This window comes from Seriola dumerili, unplaced genomic scaffold (assembly GCF_002260705.1).
Source record: "Seriola dumerili isolate Sdu_G_001 unplaced genomic scaffold, Sdu_1.0 BDQW01000056.1, whole genome shotgun sequence".
In the NCBI taxonomy this organism is placed as follows: Eukaryota; Metazoa; Chordata; class Actinopteri; order Carangiformes; family Carangidae; genus Seriola; species Seriola dumerili.
In genome coordinates, this window is record NW_019174311.1 from 7,442,146 (window position 1) to 7,461,173 (window position 19,028).

At 41.5% G+C, this 19,028-nt stretch overlaps 2 protein-coding genes across 6 annotated transcripts; both read left to right on the forward strand.

Moving 5' to 3' along the window:
• The first annotated feature begins 847 nt into the window (after positions 1-847).
• Positions 848-8,691, forward strand: lad1 (ladinin 1). 3 transcript variants are annotated; one of them, XM_022741424.1, is made up of 14 exons: positions 848-978; positions 1,709-1,879; positions 2,387-2,717; positions 3,881-3,954; positions 4,875-5,046; positions 5,422-5,508; positions 5,874-5,917; positions 6,003-6,045; positions 6,428-6,477; positions 6,577-6,643; positions 6,775-6,909; positions 7,263-7,352; positions 7,872-7,985; positions 8,178-8,691. In XM_022741424.1, the coding sequence occupies exons 1-13, from the start codon at positions 941-943 to the stop codon at positions 7,968-7,970; spliced, it is 1,401 nt and encodes a 466-aa protein (XP_022597145.1). In that variant the 5' UTR covers positions 848-940; the 3' UTR covers positions 7,971-7,985; positions 8,178-8,691. The 3 variants fall into 3 exon arrangements, with proteins under 3 accessions (XP_022597145.1, XP_022597146.1, XP_022597147.1); XM_022741425.1 differs by having other exon boundaries at positions 4,914-5,046; XM_022741426.1 differs by lacking the exon at positions 5,422-5,508.
• A 361-nt stretch (positions 8,692-9,052) lies between these two features.
• tnnt2 (troponin T2, cardiac type) lies at positions 9,053-18,829 on the forward strand. Of its 3 annotated transcripts, none has more exons than XM_022741444.1 (15): positions 9,053-9,189; positions 9,319-9,388; positions 9,600-9,610; positions 10,347-10,358; positions 11,970-12,026; positions 13,459-13,488; positions 13,777-13,801; positions 14,517-14,580; positions 15,215-15,331; positions 15,438-15,515; positions 15,604-15,714; positions 15,794-15,903; positions 16,088-16,178; positions 16,279-16,319; positions 18,576-18,829. In XM_022741444.1, the coding sequence occupies exons 2-15, from the start codon at positions 9,351-9,353 to the stop codon at positions 18,607-18,609; spliced, it is 819 nt and encodes a 272-aa protein (XP_022597165.1). In that variant the 5' UTR covers positions 9,053-9,189; positions 9,319-9,350; the 3' UTR covers positions 18,610-18,829. The 3 variants fall into 3 exon arrangements, with proteins under 3 accessions (XP_022597165.1, XP_022597164.1, XP_022597166.1); XM_022741443.1 differs by having other exon boundaries at positions 9,054-9,189; positions 10,344-10,358; XM_022741445.1 differs by lacking the exon at positions 10,347-10,358 and having other exon boundaries at positions 9,054-9,189.
• The last annotated feature ends 199 nt before the right edge of the window (positions 18,830-19,028 follow it).

The window sequence follows — 19,028 nt, forward strand, 5'->3', positions numbered from 1 at the left end:
TTTCGGTGCCTCAAATGAACCTGTACTGATGCATTCATTGCTTCTTTGGCCAGGGAGTGACAAGCAAATTGGTTCCATAAGATAGCATCTTAATGGTACAGCCAGTCCTCTCCAAATATGAGTGGAGCAGGCTCATGTTTGCAAAGAAGGAAAAACCAAGTGCTTTGCTTTATCACTTATCATGATAGTAGCTCACTGTTTTTTGATGCCTCATGGTCTCCACAGAATACAGCAGGTACAGGTGTGGTATAAAGCCAGGTGAAGTGGAGGGTGTGTGTGGGTGTGGGTGTGGATGTGTGTGTGTGTGTGTGTGTGTGTGTATTGGACTGATCTGAGTCTGGGTCAGAGTCCTGCACACTGGGCTCTGGGGAAAAGGTGTGGCTTCACATAGCAAAGCAAACAGTCTGACTCACACTGCAAAGAGACTCGCTGCCCAATGCAACAATGCAACAAAACCCCGGCTAGACATGCATTAAAACATTGTTTCATACTTTTCTGTTTATTATTGGTCGATCCAATTCTTTAACTAACTTCAACTTTATTTAAACATTTATTTGCTGTCATGTTTTGTGTATATTAGCTGTTGCTATATACATGCTATTTCATTGTGCCTGTTATAATATCAGGTCATGTAAACTGGCTTTACAGAAGTGACTATCACAGCTATCACAACTGCCACACTTCCACCATACAAGGAGAAGCTCTCTTTCTCTCTCTCTCTCCCTCCCTCTCTCTCTCTCCCTCCCTCCTTCCCCCTATCTCTCAGGTGGGTAGCTTACCTTTGTGGTCATGTGACACCGTCAGGGTAAAGGTGGACTGCTTTGTGTCGTACTGACTGTTATTTGACTGCCTCCCTCAGAGTGCCAGTCAGTCCACTTGTTCCTGTCTGTGAGTGAAGTGAACCTGGAAACTTAATTTATTCTATTCCGTTTGGTCCAACATGTCCATCAGTCGGAAAAACTGGTCGGCTCTGTCCAGGTAAGATTACTGCTGGCACTTTGAGTTTTGTTACAGAGTATGACACCCTCTGCAGCTGCTGCTTTTTGGCAGTAGACATTGTGGAGTTGAACTTTATTCACTGATCTGACTTCTCTCTTGCATCCTGTCTTGAGTAAAAATTATATATATAATAATTTATTGGACTTTGTACTATCTGTAGTCAGCAGCCAAGTGAGCCTACAATACCATTGTGCTATTTTCTATTTCCGTTGGTGTCATTACTAACGTTGCTACAGGCACTTCTACCTCTTCTTTGATGTTAGAATTATAAGCTCTAATGTCACAGTTAAAGTGTAGAAACAACTGGATTACTTAAAACGTCTTACTCCTGAATAACACCACCCCTTTGCTGCACTGCCTGCAACAATACACTAATAAATGCTGTGTTTTCTCCAGACATGATGCATAGTACTCGACTGAATAGTTGATTTACAGTTGCTTAGACAAGAGGCCAACTGTGACTTTGCTAGTAAAACAGTTGATGAACAAGTACAGCAGGTTTTGTGTAACAGTTATTGTAACTGTAATCTCTGATTTTCAACTACCAAAACAAACAGCTCCCTGGATTCATGTCATGAAAGCAGACTGATTGTCTGACTGATCGCCATGTGAATCTTCATTCTTTTCAGGCCTTTGTTTCATTTTCTGTTTTATGTTCTCGTTTGCCGATTATTATATTCCCCTGCGTGCATTATGACTCTGCCCTCAGCCTGGCACGCCAGTGGACAATGGAGGACGAGGAGGAGGTGGAGAGGGAGAAGAGGAGGAGGGAGAAGGGCTCAAGCAGCACCGCTGACCCAGATGCACCTAGAGACGCGACCACCAGCGACAGCGCCTTCGGGACGGACTCCACAAGTGAGACGTCCCAGGGCCTCAGCAGGTTATTCTCACCATTTAGTAACATACTTGCCAGAGCTTGATTTGTAGACTTTCTAGACTTTCTCTGCTCTTCCTCTCTCTGCTTGTTTTTACATCTATCTCTCTTTCTGTTTTATTCTCTCCAGCTTTCTTTTTCTCTTTGTTTCTGCTATGTAAGAGGGCCATAGGGAAGCTGCTAGGTCTTTGATGGTGCCACCTTTCAGTGGTTGGATTTCAGAAGCAGAGAGAGAGGATTCTTACACTTTTGCCCTATGGGAGTATGTCATCTGTATACTTTTCAAACACATGGAAAAAACCTGATATCATGCATACAAAATATGAAAGGCTGTCAAACACACCTCCAGCTGAGTACCTGGAGCAGAAGCAGTCTTCAAAGAGAGAAAGGAACTGTAGAGCCTTTCATTAAAGAAACCTGATCAGACACAGGACAGACAGGTCCTTCCACCTCTCTCCAGAGATGAACCATCATATACGTGCCGGTCATTCACACGTGTGTATTTATTTCCAGTGTGGAGCAAATACAGCTGGACTTCGTAGAGATGCTGCGAGTCCGTGACGAAAGGCGGCGGATGAGACATGTGGAGACGCTGAGACGACAAAAAGAGGAATGGGAGGATGAAGCGGAGGCTAGCAGAGGAGGAGGAGGAGGAGCGGGAGTGGGAGCAGGGGACGCCAGGGTGGAGTTACTAGGAGACTTGGATGAGGAGCAGGGCAGCGTGATTCCCTCTGTGAAAACCACATCCAAACCACAACCACCCCAAAAGCCAGCCTCTTACAGTCCCAGCAGCAGAAACAGCAGCAGCAGCAGCAGCAGCAGCACTAACACCACAAACAGACCAGTAAGACTGGAATCACTCGTTTCCTTTCAGCAAAGCAAAGCAAAACAGTTTGCCATTTATTTAAAGTTATGGTTATATGGTTATCATATGACAACAAGCACAACAAATCACAAAGTACAACTGAGGCTGATGGGAGGGTATGATAGGAGTATTAGTTTTGCAAGCATGTGTTAATAAACGAAAGTATTGAACAAATTGACCTTTTGATCTGACGACGGCGCGAGTTGAAAAGTCAGAGGCTCACCAAAGTCATTCGGGTAAATCATCTGGTAACCATCAACATCTGTACAGCATTTTGTTCAAATCTCTGTGGTGGATGTTACAATATTTCATGGGATGAGTGAAAACTTTTCCTGCTGGTGGGTGATAGAGCAAAAGGTCAGGAAATCACAAAACTCATTAGGATTCACCTTCTGGGCACCTTGAATGTCTGTGCAAAAAAATTTCATAACAATCCATCCAATAGTTGTTGAGATATTTCAGTCTGGACCAAAGTGGTGGACTGACTGACACTGCCATTTCTAAAAATGATGTGCAGTGACTCACCATGATGTTCCTTCACTTCACAGACAAATCCTTTGTCAAGACAGTTAGACAAAAGGTCAACAGACCTTCACTCAAAATTCAAGCTATGAATGCCTCACTGAGTCATAACAACAGTGTAACCCTGCAGTGTGGTTAATCACAGTTAACTGTTACCCCACACGGAGAGAGTCACGTTAATGTTTTTCTAGATTCTAAAACAACAACCAACTCCTGTCGCCTCAGGAAAAGATGTTACTCTTATGTTTTCTGTCAACATGGAAAGACTCAGTGTGCATTACACAGATAATATATATCTATATATAATAATACAATATGAGGAAATGGAGGCAAATACTGTTTGTATATTCATCTCCTGTCATTTTGCTGGACTTACACTCTTCCAGCGAATCAATAGAGCATGCAAACCATCTATAAAACTTTGATAAGGTGTGTTTAAGGTCATAATTTGAACTTTATCTTTTATTACACTCTCTGGTGGCTTTAATTCAGTGTATCTGCAAATAAGGCCATAACAGTGCAACGTTATGTAATGCAAGGTGTGTCTCAGGTGGCTCTGTACAAAAGCCTGTATGCTGTGTGCTCATGTTGATTGTCTCTACTCTATGTTTCTTTGTTAGCACGAAAACGGCGAGTCGCCGAACACAGACCCTGATCCCAAGCCATCGTCCAACCCGGCTCGCAAGTTTGTCAGGTTAACAAGCAGAACTTTCTGTTGTTCTTCTTTTTGCTTGGCAGTGACTGGGAGCTTATCCCCAATATAGATCAAACAGTTTTTAATGATAAGATAAGGGTTATTGATTCCCCACAAGGAAACTAATTACACAGCAGCAGAGAACAATGTCGTACTGATGAAAAAGAAACCAAAGTAAAATTGAAAATACTTTATGTCTTAGTTTATTGTTTAAATAATCAACTGTATGAAGGCAACCACATGTGCTTACAAACCAGTCCATAAAAAGACATATTCATTTAGATTGAAATGTCAAATTTCTAAATTCTAAATATGGTTTTTGGAAATTTAATAAACCTGGGTATTAATGCAGTATATACAGTGTTTAATGCAATCTCACATGCGCACAGACCTCTGTCTTATCATGATCAACTGGCAAGATAGCAGGTGAAAATATTGTCTAAAAAGTTGGGATAACAGTGAGGCAGCCTGGCTTCTCTGGCTCTCTGTAGAATCATTTTATTGGTTTAAAGCATTACGATGTCCTGCTGTGACTCTGGCTCCTCCTGCCTGACTTTTGTGCTGCTTGAGTTTCTTTGAACCTCTGTGAACAAAAACAGAGGCCTGGTCTAAAGAGAGATTTCATGAACCTGTTTTATATCACTTATGATGGTTAATGATGTTGCCAGCCTGTTAGTCTAAGAGGTCAAAAAGTTATGATCTGTTCAAGAGTGTTTTGACATGTTGAACTTTAATAGCTCTGGAGGAGTAGAGATAGATCGTACAAGAATGAGATTTCAGAAGCAGACCGGTGAACAGGTCGCAGTAAAGACTTTTAATACTCTGCTGCTTTACTCTGAGTTTGTCCTGGATCACTGGCTGCTTTCTCATGCACATCTTCAACTGACCTTTTTGGCTCACTTGCATTTCCGCTGTTGCAGTTCTGTGTCCATCTCACTCGACAAGAGTCCTTCTTTCAGCGGGCGCACAACTCCCATGAGCCCTTGCTCTCCGACCACCCCTCTGTCACCTCGAGAACACTGGCCATCGCCCTGTCAGAGCCCCTCTCCCAGAGGAGCCCAAAGCCCTGTTCAGAACGGACACACACAGGAGGTAGTTTAACACACACACACACACACACACACACACACACACACACATATAAATGCCCTGTCAGATGACATCATTTACAGCATAACTATCTGTGCTTCATGTTTTGCTTGTCAAAGTGCTTGCAAAGCGCTGACGCAGCTGCTTAATCATTCAATAAAACAACAGCACCATCCAGTGTTAGACGAGTGACAGTCACATTCTTTGAGCCAATAATAACAACCTAGTATTGGCTCCATAGTTGGAACCTGCAGCTGATATATAGTACCGTTTTTGAAGGGTAGAGTAGATGTTCAGAGGGACCTGCACCTCCCTCTGACTGGGAACAGTCCCGTCTGTGTGTAGCAGTGAAGTTCAAGTTATTTTACTTTATCTCAGACCAGCGAGGATGGCTCTCTCTCCAACCACCAACAGACGACCAAACCTGCCTTCGTCAGACAGAGTTCCAGGACTATATCTTTCAGGGTAACACGCATCAAGCAAACGCACACACACACACACACACACACAAACATGCATGGACATGTTGTTCCAAGGAAACGCCAACATTAACTTTTGCCTATTTGACTGTTAAAAACACGATTTAATCTTGTATCACATGTCAGACTATCAGTTGAGGATGATTTGCTTGTGCCTCTCAAGCTTTGGGCTTATGCTAATAGCTGAAGCAATATTTACCAACTGTGACTGCTGACTGGCTCCTTTGTTAACAACCTGAGCACATCACAAGAGAGAGGATGATGACTGTGCTGGCCATGAGCTTCTGACATTTGGACGGCTGCACGGTCTGCTAACACACACACGCTTGTCTCACTCTTGGTCCTCCACAGATGATGAAGAAGAAAGAAGAAGAGAGTGCACCGCTGCAGAGGAGGTAAGGAAACATCTTTGCTTTTACTTCGAGTCACTTTGTGTCTGTTTACCTTTAGTTAAATGCAAATGGTTTCGTTCTGTTTTAGTGCGAGTGTGAGGATGGCCACCAAGAAGTTTGAATCCAACACAGTAAGATAAGAATTTACGTTCACCTGATGTTAAAATAAAAAATAATAATGATAATAATAGTAACAATTATAAGCAGTTATTTTGTATAGCACTTTAATCAATCATTAAAATAATGCACAAAACTGAATATCAGCAAACAGTTATAAATGATCAAATAATCACTCCAGTATATAGTGGTATTTCAGGCTTATTTCTCAGCTCCAATTTCTTAGTGAGATTTACTGTATTTCATCACATCTGCACCTTGAACATGAAGATATTCTTTTAGCGTCTGTAAAAGAAAATATGAAAAAAAAAGATGATAAAGATGTGAACGACATTTGTTTTAAAGTTGCACATACATGATTTAGAGTGTATCTCATATTAAATATCCTGGGGTTAGGACCAGGACCAAAATGAAGATGAAGACAAACCGTCATCTTTCACGAGGAGGTGAGCTGGTTTTTCTGTTCCATTTCTAGTTTGATTTCAGTCAAAGCGAGTCAGTACAGCCGGACGAGTGCTTACGTGCGTTATGTTGTGTTGGTCCAGCTCTAGGCAGAGGATTTCATCCAGGTCCATCCAGGAGAAGATGGAGAGACTGGCTCAGGCTGCACAGGTCAGACTCTCAGCACACAGAACATCACAGCTCGGCCTTCCAATGCAGCAGGAGTAACAATCATCCTCGTCATCAACCGACAGTATTACCCATGGTGTATTCTCTGGACTCTGCTTCCTGTATTTGTGTAGAAATCAGAAATGACGCGATCTCCAGACGTGACCCAGAGGACCCTGTTCCTGCTGGAGGAGGTGTCCAGGAAGAGAGGTCTCTTCGAGAAGGAGCAGCAGGAAGCGGCCCCCACCAGCCCTGGAGTTTCCAGACAGGTAAACTCATTGCTCACTTCATGTTCTGCATTAGATGCACATGTGCATTTTGATTCTTAGTAATGACAACAAAACACAGTAGGCATACTATTCAAAATGACATACTGTAAATATAACGAAGATTAACAAATACACAATATAAAATAATACAAATGAAACAAATAAACATAATAATAACAACAACAGGGGATTTTGAGTAAGGAACACTTTTACAAGTTTACAAGGGTAGCTATAAACTGTTAAACACACATTATTAATAGTTATAAAATAGTTAAACTTCAACTTCAGTTAACATGTAATGTTACTATTAGCACGAATGAGCTGTAATTATTTGGCATCTCTGGTGTTAACAGGAATTCAGGAGCTTCGCATCAGGAATGTCGGACCGGATCAACCGCTGGCTCAACAAGTCCAACCAAGCCGGGCCTTCACACAGTCCTACTGTACAGTCACCTATTACTCAGGCTATTTGCATTGCAGCATATCTACTGAAACTGCATCATGTAAAAAAAAGTTAAACAGGTGTAGAAGCAGCTAGAGGGCAGCAGTACTCTGTCAGTTACATGTGCCTCAGTGTCCTGAGCAGGATGCTTTTTATCTGTTTGTGCTGCTTACCTTCGATGAGTTTTACATTTTACACTCATTTTCTATCGCTATCCTCGTTCTGACTCTCTTCTGTTGTCATGGGGGATGGTTGACTTGTGGTGATTAGAGACTTTAGCTGAGATATCCAGTTGCCTTAACTTCAGAAGTTTGTGTTAAAAGTTTAATAGTTTAATAATTTCAAATAAGTTCAAGATCTTTGTGGTTGTTAATTTTCAGAGAGAAATTCATCTTAGGGATATCAGATATAAGCGCATCTTGTTTTATGTATACAGAGTATATGGTGTTTTACTGCTGCGTCGGGGGTTGATTTCCTTTTAGAAAAAAGTGTGATCATTTGTTCTATTTTCTATTTATAGGACTTGAGACATGTGGACATCACCAGTAAGAAGAGCCTGTTCGAGAACAGAGGGGAGGACTGTGTCTCAAAGGCCAGCCCTGGAAAAATCTATAAGTGAAAACATGTCCAACAGGTAGGATTACTGCACCACACTGCACACAGTAACATACAGTGATACTTATTTGTCTGGACACTATGAAAACAGTTGTAACATCATCTAAATGAAGCAGATCTAAAGATGCCAACGACTTTGACATAACTTTATCATCAAATATGGAATCAAAAGGTATTTCTTGAGCAATAATTTCTGTGCCCTTATTCACAGGATTAAGAAAATGGCGGCAGCGAGAGGAGACAGCGAGAACTGGAAGATTAATGGATGCCATGACTGACTGATTGCTTCTTCAGGCTTTATAAGTTTTTGTTGTTGGTTTTTTGGTTTGTTTTTTTTTGGTCACTGCCACAGCACACAGGAGGAACAGATGAGAGAATCAGGAAAAAAAAAGTGAGCTGAGTTGTGGCTTTAAAAGACTGAAGGTGAGGAATCTGCTTTTAAAATTAGGAGGCTTGGAAGGAAGGAGTAAAAAGCAAAGTATACAGAAGGGAAGTGATAGAAAAGAGAAAGGGCAGTGACATATTTGTTTTAAAACTCTTCAACCATTTGCCTTAACTTTGTGTAATTTTTTTTTTCAAGCACTTTAAACAGGTGAAGGTCTTAAAGCTCGTGTTTATTAAATAACAGTAGTGGGAATTCTGGAGTTTTAATTGTACGTTTTTTGTCTAATCTGTTTATGGGCAAGATGCTGACTGCCTAAGGAATAAAAACGTTTTCCTACATATGTCTGCCATTTATTTTAATTGCTCACTCACACAACACAGAAACAGCGTGTGGTCGTAAAATGCATTTGTACATCACCTATCTCAGAGGAGGGAGAGTGTAGATAAGAGTTGTGCGCCTGTGTTTTGTCAGTGGCAAGATGCCATACATGGTTAAGTGCCTCAGCCTGTGTTTGTGTGTTTTTGTGCGTGTGCATGAATCATTGTCTGGGAGCTGCGGGCTTATCTGGATCGTTTTGGCACTGCAACCCCACAGCCGTGCACACACAGCGACCTTTTTTGGGAGTGGTGATAATGAAGAGTACATGCTATCTAAAAAGTTTATTAATAACACAACAAGGGGTCCTAAAGCCTCTTTCCCCAGCCCGCAGTCAGTCCCCTTGCCCTCTGAGACTCACCTCACCTCACGTTCCTGTCAGAGAAAAGCGAGCACCTCTCCTCTGCTGCACATTGAGTCTCTCCATCAGCTTTCTTTCTCCATCAGTCCGTCTGATCTCTAGGTAAGTGTCACTGATTGTGCAAGAAGATAAAACTATGTGCACTGTAAAACGTTAGTGTAAAGAAGTGGTCAGAGTGTAAGGGGGAACATGATTTCTAAGGAGAACTTATGGCGTCTGTTTAATGTTCAGATCCACTGCGGCACACCTGGACGCTCGCTGCCATGTCGGACAACGAGGAAGTGGTGGAGGAGTATGAGGAGTAGGTTTGAACCTCGTTTTTATTTTCACGTGTCACACAAAAGAGAAACTGTCTCTGCTTGAATACACCATACACCCTGTTATATAACTATACAAGTACAGACAACTTTCGTTTTCTTTACATCTACTGCAATGACGGCTGTATGCTATTATATGCATTTGTGCCTTGGGTCAAAATAATAATAATGCATATATGTGTTTGAATTTCACAGGGTGGTGGAAGGTAAGAACTCGACTCACCATGTTCACTATCAACCCTGACAGACACTCAACTTTTAAAACTAAACGCATGTTGTTGAGACAAATGTTTTCTTTACATAATCCACGAAGCTTAATATAGTAACCCGATGCTATGATATGCTTCACACAGTATAAACTGGATTTAAAAGGAATGTAAAGGCATGGTCGTTATATCTCCTGTGAGTGAAGTTTGTTAACTCAGCATGCAGTTTCCAGCTTTAGGTAGGGACATAGTCATCTCTACAATGTGAATGAGCAACGTAGAGCTCTACAAAATTAAAGGGTGTCTGCTTTTTTCTTTTCCTAATGTCTGAGGCTTATCACAGTGCAACACAGTGTGTTCCCTGTCGAGTCAAAGATTGCAGTGGCTACATTTTTCTTGGAAAATCTGCAGAATGTAAAAAAAAAAAAAGTTATTTGTTCAGGGTATTGAAGGTAATTTCCCGCTTCCTTTCTGCTTCTTTTGTTTGTAATTACCTCTATCATTAGTGGTATCATAGCAAAAGTAGCTGTGTGTGTTAACATGAGTTACTATAAACCACATTTGTCAGTTTGTGATTACATTTGTTAATTCCTTCTGTATATATATATGTATGTGTGTGTGTGTGTGTGTGTGTGTGTGTGTGTGTGTGTGTGTGTGTGTGTGTGTGTGTGTGTGTGTGTGTGTGTGTGTGTGTGTGTGTGTGTGTATATATCTCCCTGGCTGCCTGATTCAGAAGAGGAGGCTGAAGGTATGGAACCCATTAACTTCACAGTACAGCTTTAGCGCTGGCATAAATGAAGCTCTGTGTCATCCACAAATGGTTTTTTATCATTGTTCTACAACATCAAAATGCCATTTACCAGAGCAACAGATGGCCTGGTAGATGCGGTTTGTCCCGACTGTCAGGCTGCTTGTGGTTAAACTACGATAGCTATGGCTGACATTGCTGAATGATTATGTTTAAATTAGTCATGCTTTATCTCCCCAAACTTTCAAAGAAGTTTGTTTGCTTATTATTCCTTTCTTCGTGTGTGTCTGAATGCTGCTGGCTGCTTTGCTAGCTGGCTGGCTGAACTAACAAGACCTGTGCTTTGCTCAGCAGAGGAGCAGGAGGTAGAGGAGGAGGTGGAGGAGCAGGAGGAGGAGGAGGAGGAGGAGGAGGCAGAGGAAGGTACTGCTTGAGCTTTGGGCTGAAAATATTTGCTGGAAATACTCCATAGACAGCAATTATCCGGATGATTTTGGTGACATTTTTTCCCCTTCAATCAGTGACAATCTAGTGTGATGACACACTAACTGGTCATAAAGATTGTGGTTCAAAATTCAATTTGAAGAATAAATAAAATGTTCTTGCAGACTATTCTGGGTTCTAATATCCAAGTATTAATGAGAAATAATACTTAATAATATCCAATTAACATTTGGCAAGCAATGTCACACCAAGGTGATTTGTGTCAATGGGGGACAAAATAGATAAATAAATGCTTAAATAACCAACTAAATAATAAATGAACACATAAAGAAATATATTTCTACCATATATATGTACATTTATACAGACACTGAAATACAGACATAACTATAAGGAAATATTTAGAAATAGAAAATGTAACATGCAAATGTAGAGAAATTATGAAACACATTTAATATGTTTATTTATTTTAATAAAGTCAGTTTTTGTCCTTCATAGCTACAACTATCACTGATCAGACTTTTCTGGATTAGCACTGTAAGCTATCAAAGTCAGTCTCTGTTTTGCTGTCAGTAATGGAGATATTTCGGAAAGTGTCACCTGACTGGATCATATATTTGGGATAGTTCTGCTCTCTCTCTCTCTCTCTCTCTAAAGTTCTCTCTGCTCATGAACTCGTGGGAGCAATTTTGTTTTTAAATTCCCTATCACATGAGCTTGAAGACCTCAAGTCAGGGGGCTGAGAGAGTTTGGCGGCATCGCAAATACACACACATGCACAAACACACACCACTTCACCAGCTCTTGAGTGTTCCCTGCTTTAAATACCAGAGGAGGGTAGCTCATTCTGAACTGATCACGTGGTCCCTCTCTGCAAGGTTGTTTAACATAGTGCTTGGACAAACCAAGAGTCCATGGACCACAGAGTCCATCCATCCACTCACATAATGTGGATACACCTCCAAAAATCTTAAACAGTAATGAGGGGAAAAAGAGAGGGAAGAAAAACAGTATATAATTAGCTTTGGCACAGCTCGTGAAAAATTACATGATTGACAATGAAGAGCGATCGTTTGAGTGTGGCAATGTGTCAACATCACACCCTGTGAGTGTCAATCTAACTCACCGAAATGTCAGTATTTGCTGGAAAACTTCCTTCTCTTCCAGAGGCCGTGCAGGAAGAAGACACAACTGCTGCAGAGGAGGAGCCCAGTGAAGAACAAGGTGAGGGGTTTTATGATGGAAAACACCGTTGCCAGGTTGTTTTTGAGCACAGATATTTGGTCAAGTGTCATTACCCTGTCAGCATTTACTCAGTGAGACAATCTCCCAGTGTAGTGTTATGTGTTGACAACAGGGTAATGATGATTAATTTACTCTGTCAGTAAGCATGAGACAGACGGGCGGGAAATGATATGCTATCTCAGTCACACTTCACTTTGGTATGTGACAGTGTGCAGTTCTAAAGTCTCACTGCCTCTGTCTTAGTCACACCAGACGCAGACTCAGGATCAGAGTAATCTTCAAGACTCCTGTTGAGCCCAGTCCTAAGACTGTTGTTAATTAGTCAGAATTTGGTCATTGCTGTCGCACCTTATCAGCCATGTTTAGGCGTTTCTCACCCTTTTCCTGTCTCTTCACATGAAACTGCACGGATGATCATTCTCATTCATGATTCATTCTCATCTATGCTTTCAATCTCCAAACGCCCAATGACACACATGTGAGCTCTCAGCTGATGTGTCACAAACAATAGGCAGGAGAAAGTGACTTTTTGCCTCGCCAGAGCGGTTTGTGAATACAGTGTTTCTACGGCCAGTTCGGTTTATAGCCAACCCTCTAGTGTTGTTCAAGGGGTGGCAATCTGGGTCGGTCCGCCACTTTGGTCCAGACTGAAATATCTCATTTACTACCTGATGGATTACCATGAAATGTTGTACCCAGGTTCCCAGATGTTGTATCTTACTGACTTTGGAGATCCCTTGACTTTTCCTTTAGCTCCGCGGAATTTCAAATTATCGAAAATGTTATGACTAAATACCTGCAAACCTACCTGCATTCCCACCAACCTCAGCTGTAATTTATGTTTTGTGCGAATCAGCGAATGTTAGCATGCTGACACCCACACCTGTTAAGCATGTTAACATTGCCATTGTATGCATGTTAGTATACTGACATCAGCACTGAGCTCAAAGCAGCACTCTGCCTAAGTATAGCCCCACACAGCTGCTAGCCGTAGCCTAGCTCGTTGAAATAAAAAACACCACTTAGAATCCTGCTGCTGTAAAGAGTACTGCCAAAGTTTTTATGGCTTTTGTTGTTTGTTGAGTATCATTCAGAGGTCATAGATGCCATACCTTCTTTGCGGCTTAATGCCTATTATTAAGACATGTTTGTCTAGATCAACGCTCACCTCTCAAGGGTGCTATTAATGATAAACGACGCATGCAACACTTCACTTGACACACCCCAAGACAGACAAGATAACAGTACATAATTCTTCCAGTGATCTGTTTTGGTCTGTCTTCTTCTTTTCATGCACACCGACATATAACTTTGTCTGTCAGCAGTAAATCACTACAGTTCACTTTACTTACTCTTTTGAAACACAGTCACAAACACGTAAAAGCTATTAAGCATTTTGTTTTGGTTTCAGATGGAGAAGGGGAAGAAGGAGATGGAGAAGGTAATACTGATACTCTAAACTGCATCGAAATGAATGCCAGAACATTATGAATCTGTTTTTTCTTGGATCAGAATGAAATACAGATCAACTTTCAGCTCAACTAAAATTTCAGCCATTATAAGCAGGTATCACTGAATCCATTGTCATAACTTGCTGGCATTTCCTTGTAGGATTATTATGAGATATGTATATGTGTGTGTGTGTGTGTGTGTGTGTGTGTGTGTGTGTGCTGTCTGGACAAGCTCATCTCTGTCTTCTCTTTCTATTTTTCTTCTTCTTTCTCCACAGAGGAGGAAGCCAAACCAAAATTCAAGTGAGTAACACTCATGGACATGTACATACACATTTATTCTTACAGGACTTTTCTAGAAAGCAAAATATTTATTGTAGAGATAATTCTAGTGTTTTGGGGAAATGATTTGTTCCTTTTTGCGGAGCGTTAGATGAGAAGCTCGATACCACTCTCATGTATGTCCGGTAATCTGCAGGTTACCGTCAGCAGACATTTAGCTTAGTTTAGCACAAAGACTGAAAATGGAGAAAACACTCCTTATAACTTCAGAACTCGTCTGAGAATCATTACTTTTTTGAGGTTGCTTCAGTATCATAGTAATCCATTGATAATTATTTTCATATTTCCTGTGCAGATATGAGAGTGGCATCAAACTTCTCATCTAACTTTTAACCCTAAACTCAACTCTAAACCCAAATCATTTCACATCACCCCGACACTAAATTCTCACGCCTAAAGAAAAATGTAGACCCAACCCTTGTGTCAAACAACGTATAGATATATAGTACATGTAGCATCTGCCTCTGAGCATCATGTACATTTACAGGCAAAGACATGCATACATAGACTGAAGGGACAATTTCTTTGCACCTTTGAACCTCCTAATTATATTCATTATCATTTGACATCCACAGTGACAGTGACTGATGATTATTTTTGCTTTTTTAATCCACATTTTTTTCTTACTCTATCCTATAACTCACTGTACTCTCTGTTTTGTTTTTTTAAACTCTAGGCCATTTATCATGCCAAACCTCATCCCACCTAAGATCCCAGATGGAGAGAAGGTGGATTTTGATGTGAGTGACAAGCCGAGAGGAGAACAGAGGATTGCCTGTTTCCTTACAGTACATACTGTGGATAGGTTTCTGCCTAACAATATATCATATCATTTTAAACATCACCAGATGTTAGGCTGGGATACTGTATGTCAATATTAAGCATGTTCTTGAGTTCGTGTTTGAAGTTGAAACTAGAACTAACGCCTCGCGCTTGTATGCCTCGGCCACGCCGACTAGTTTTAGACTGCATCAGATACATGTTTATCCAGAGTCATGTAATACATTAACCATTTGTGTGAAATTTGCCATAATTGCTGTGTGAAGTCTTTAGTAATGGCTAAAAAGTGTTTCGTGAGGTCACACTGACCTTTGACCTTTAGCCACCAAAATCTAATCAGTTCGTCCTCGAGTCCAAATGAGTATTTGTGCCAAATTTGAAAAAGTTCTGTCCAGGCGTTACTGAGATATCGTGTCCATTAGAATGGGACGGATGTACGTACATATGGACGGACAACCCGAGAAAAATACGCCTTCGGCTCTGGCTGTCGCCGGTGCGGAAGCATAAAAAGAGACCAATAACAAATAAGCTTATCTTGTCTTTTTGTAAAGTGGAAATGCATGAAACACAGACATCAAATCCCCGTTTCTGTAGGACATACATCGTAAAAGGATGGAGAAGGACCTGATGGAGCTTCAGACTCTGATTGAAGTTCACTTTGAAAGCAGGAAGAAGGAAGAAGAGGAGCTCATTCATCTCAAGGAGAGGATTGTGAGTGCCAAATACCATGGCTAATCTACTGTTAACCTATTCACACACTCATAAAGTTTAAGATTTGTTTCAAGTTCTGTTAAAAATGGGATAATTTGTTGTGCAGGAGAAGCGTCGTTCTGAACGTGCAGAGCAGCAAAGAATCCGCAGCGAGAGAGAGAAAGAGAGACAGAAGCGTCTTGAGGTAGAGTCCCAGTCCAGCTGCTGTAATGTAATCTACACAGCTGCCTTTATTTCACTTCTGCTTCCTCTCTCAATCCATGTTTATGTAGGAGGAGAGAGCCCGTAAGGAGGAAGAGGAGGCCAAGAGGAGAGCAGAGGACGACGCGAAGAAGAAGAAAACCCTGACCAGCCTCCATTTTGGAGGGTACATGCAGAAGTTGGTGAGCAACTGGAGGGTTTATTGCCGGGGTTTCAAAGAGGTTAAAGATATAGACTAGATGCATGAATTATTTCCCACAGACAGAGAAACGGAGCGGTAAGAGGCAGACTGAGAGAGAGAAGAAGAAGAAGATCCTGAGTGAAAGACGCAAATCTCTGGACATTGAGAACATGAACCAGGATAAACTCAAGTAGGTGGAGAAATATCATGTTATTATACCACACACAAAAACATTTTTTTAAGTAAGGGACACTCTTTGTGTGAAGATAAAATCACACTTTATTAATCTCAAAGGGAAATTAGAGATACACATGTGGTGATGAAAATAATCCCTCTACATAAAAAACGCAATGTAATTTTCCCTCGTCTCTCAGGGACAAAGCTAATGAGCTGTGGGAGTGGATGTACGAGCTGGAAGCAGAGAAGTTTGAACTGCAGTACCAGTTCTCCAGGCAGAAATATGAGGTGTGTGTGTGGGCAAATATACACAACAAATATCTTTGAAGACACACGATCTGATGATCGGCGTCATTAGAGTAATATTTGCATATTTTCTTTGTTCCAGATTAATGTGCTGAGGAATCGTGTCAGCGATCATCAGAAAACGTGAGAATGAACTTTGAATCAGATGTTTTTTTCTCCCTCCCTCTCTAACGCCACACACATTTTTCACACAGATGCACACCCACATGGACGCCTGCTCACAGAACATGTACATGGTCTAACTAATTGACTAATTGCAGGACCCTTGATAGGAATTGAATCGCCCAGCAGAAGGCAAACAGCTCCTTACCCATGGTGTTGCTATCAACACTTTGTTCCTGTGCAGAATGTGTCGGTCTGTGTGGCCTGGCTAACAAAACCACTATTTCCACCTGTCAAGTTCAATGGCCTCAGTAAAAGACAAGGGCTCCCAGCTTGGGTGCTGCAGTGGGAGGAGCATTTTCCCCCAAGCCACACAATACAACCCCTACAAATACAACATGGGCCTACAACAATACACACACACACACCAAAAAAGCTGCAGCAGTAACAACAGCAGCCAGGTCTATAAGAGAGGACTCAGTAAACAATAATAGCTCACAACAATACCATAACATTACAATACACATATCCAAAAGGCCATTGTGCATGGCACACAAGAACTTATCCAAATGCCCACATTTTTTCAACAAAGTTACATCAGTGTGATGTTAAAGGTAATTGACAGCTAAATATTAAACTGCTCAACGGCAGCTTAAACCAAATAACTTACCTTGAGCTGCAGGCCATATGCTCCAGTAGTTATAATAATCCACCTGTGGCCATCAGGACGGCCTGGGTCCAGCTCCTCGAGGAAGGTGAAGGGGCACTAAAATCAACCGCTTTCCCTCCGCTGCCTCTTAAAAGATTTTTTCGCCACGTAATGACGCTTCTTCCATTTAGCAAACCAACTTGGTCTAAATGCACGACTTAAAGTTTTTTTTTTCTCCAAACGTCTGGCCGGAAATTTGAAGTCGGGTGGCTGGAGAGGCTGGTAATTTTATCTGGTGATATTTGTTCCCATATCCCACTTCCTGTGCTCCAAATCTCGTTCGCAGATTCGTCATTTTCAGCTCGGCTGGTCCACCCGTGTGTCTGTAAAGCGTGGCGAGATATTGAATACATCGCCGAGATAAAACTATGCGTGTCAGTAATACCAGACTATCCGTGTCATTATATATCCGTGTCAGTAATACCAGACTTACAGGCCAAAATATAAATACTCAAATGAAAGCCCGCAACAGGATTCGAACTGCGGCGCAACAGGAAAATAATCACTAATTAACATCTATCGCAGTACGCCACCAAAGTATCCTGCAAGCTGTGTATCTTACACATATACATCTTGTTTACTGTGTCACACATTTTAATGCTGTATAAAGTTCAGATGACACATCCATGTTAACTGGTGACAGTCATGACACAGGCAGACGCTGCTAAAGCAAGCCTCTAAAGAAGAAAACGAAGTGCCCATTACAATGCACATACCAAACACATGGCAATTAACTTAAGTTATTATAGTCTTTAGTTATATGTTTAGTTAGTAATAACTTAAGTTATATATATTCTAGCTCCCGCGGCCATGCCTTTAAGGTTAGGCTAATGAACCAGACTTGTAAGGCTGGTTAATATTTTGTGAAGTTTGTATTTTTGCCTGAAGTCAAACTGCCAAATTTTGCACAAATGTCAGAGTTTCAGGCACAGGCCTGCTTTTTAAAGGTTTAAGTAACCTTGCAAGGCTAGTTGACAAAAAACAGTAATTATGGCTTGTAATTCAAGTTCTAACAATACAGAATACATGTAATAGAGTCACAATTAAGCTGTAAAGAAACTATAACTGATTACAACATGCAACTGCAAAAGTCCTTTTTCATATGGTTGTGTTGAGGGAATACCATCAGGTGCTTCTATGCATTTGCTGTCACAGTGGATCTGCAGCCGCCCTTTGAACACTCATTTTTAATTGATAGGCATTTTGAGGCCAGGCAAGCACCCCACCCTGTCCCCTCCCTGTCACGGCCCAGCTCTCCTCTCCTCTCCTCAAAAGCTCATGACCACCCCACCCCCCCCAGGCACTGTTACTTCAGCTGGGTGAGCTGGCTGAATAGCTGGGTGTGGCAGCGAGGCAGGCAGGTCATCTGTCACACCTGTTGCAGACACACTAAAGGAGCTCTGCAGCAGCTGTGTATGTCTCTCGCCATGTGCTGTTTGCTTTGTTATTTTTGGAATGGATTGTAGAGGATTCTGCAACCTGAAAATGTCAGCTTTCTCATTGCTTTTTGTGATGAAACAAGTAAGCCTGATGTCTGCCTCATGTGACCCTTATTTTATTTTCAACAGATCAAAGAGGAGCAAGAGAGGCCTAAGGAAATAGATGCTGAAATGCTGAGTGAGCAGTGTCACCATCAGCCCTGTCCTACAGCCATTGCGTCAAACCCTTGTCCCACCCATCTCCCTAAACCACAACCTGCAGTACAGATTATAGCCAGTTATCCAGCTTCTTCTCACTCTTTTTTTCCTCTTTTTTTCTCCCCATCCTTTGAATGATTAGATATTCTGTATTTAATGGTGTAAATAAAACCATCTCAGTTTGATCACTTGCTTCTTACTCTGTCAGGCCTTTTAGTGCAGGTGCATGTGTTTGTTTACTGAGTGAAATCATTCTGAAGTACATTCAAGACGTGAATGCAGACAGCCTAAAGCCAAGACAGGAAGAGACATCATCCTGCTCATAGACAGGCTCTGACACGACTGTGACTGATGTGATGCTCCTTGGGCCAACGCCCAGACCTC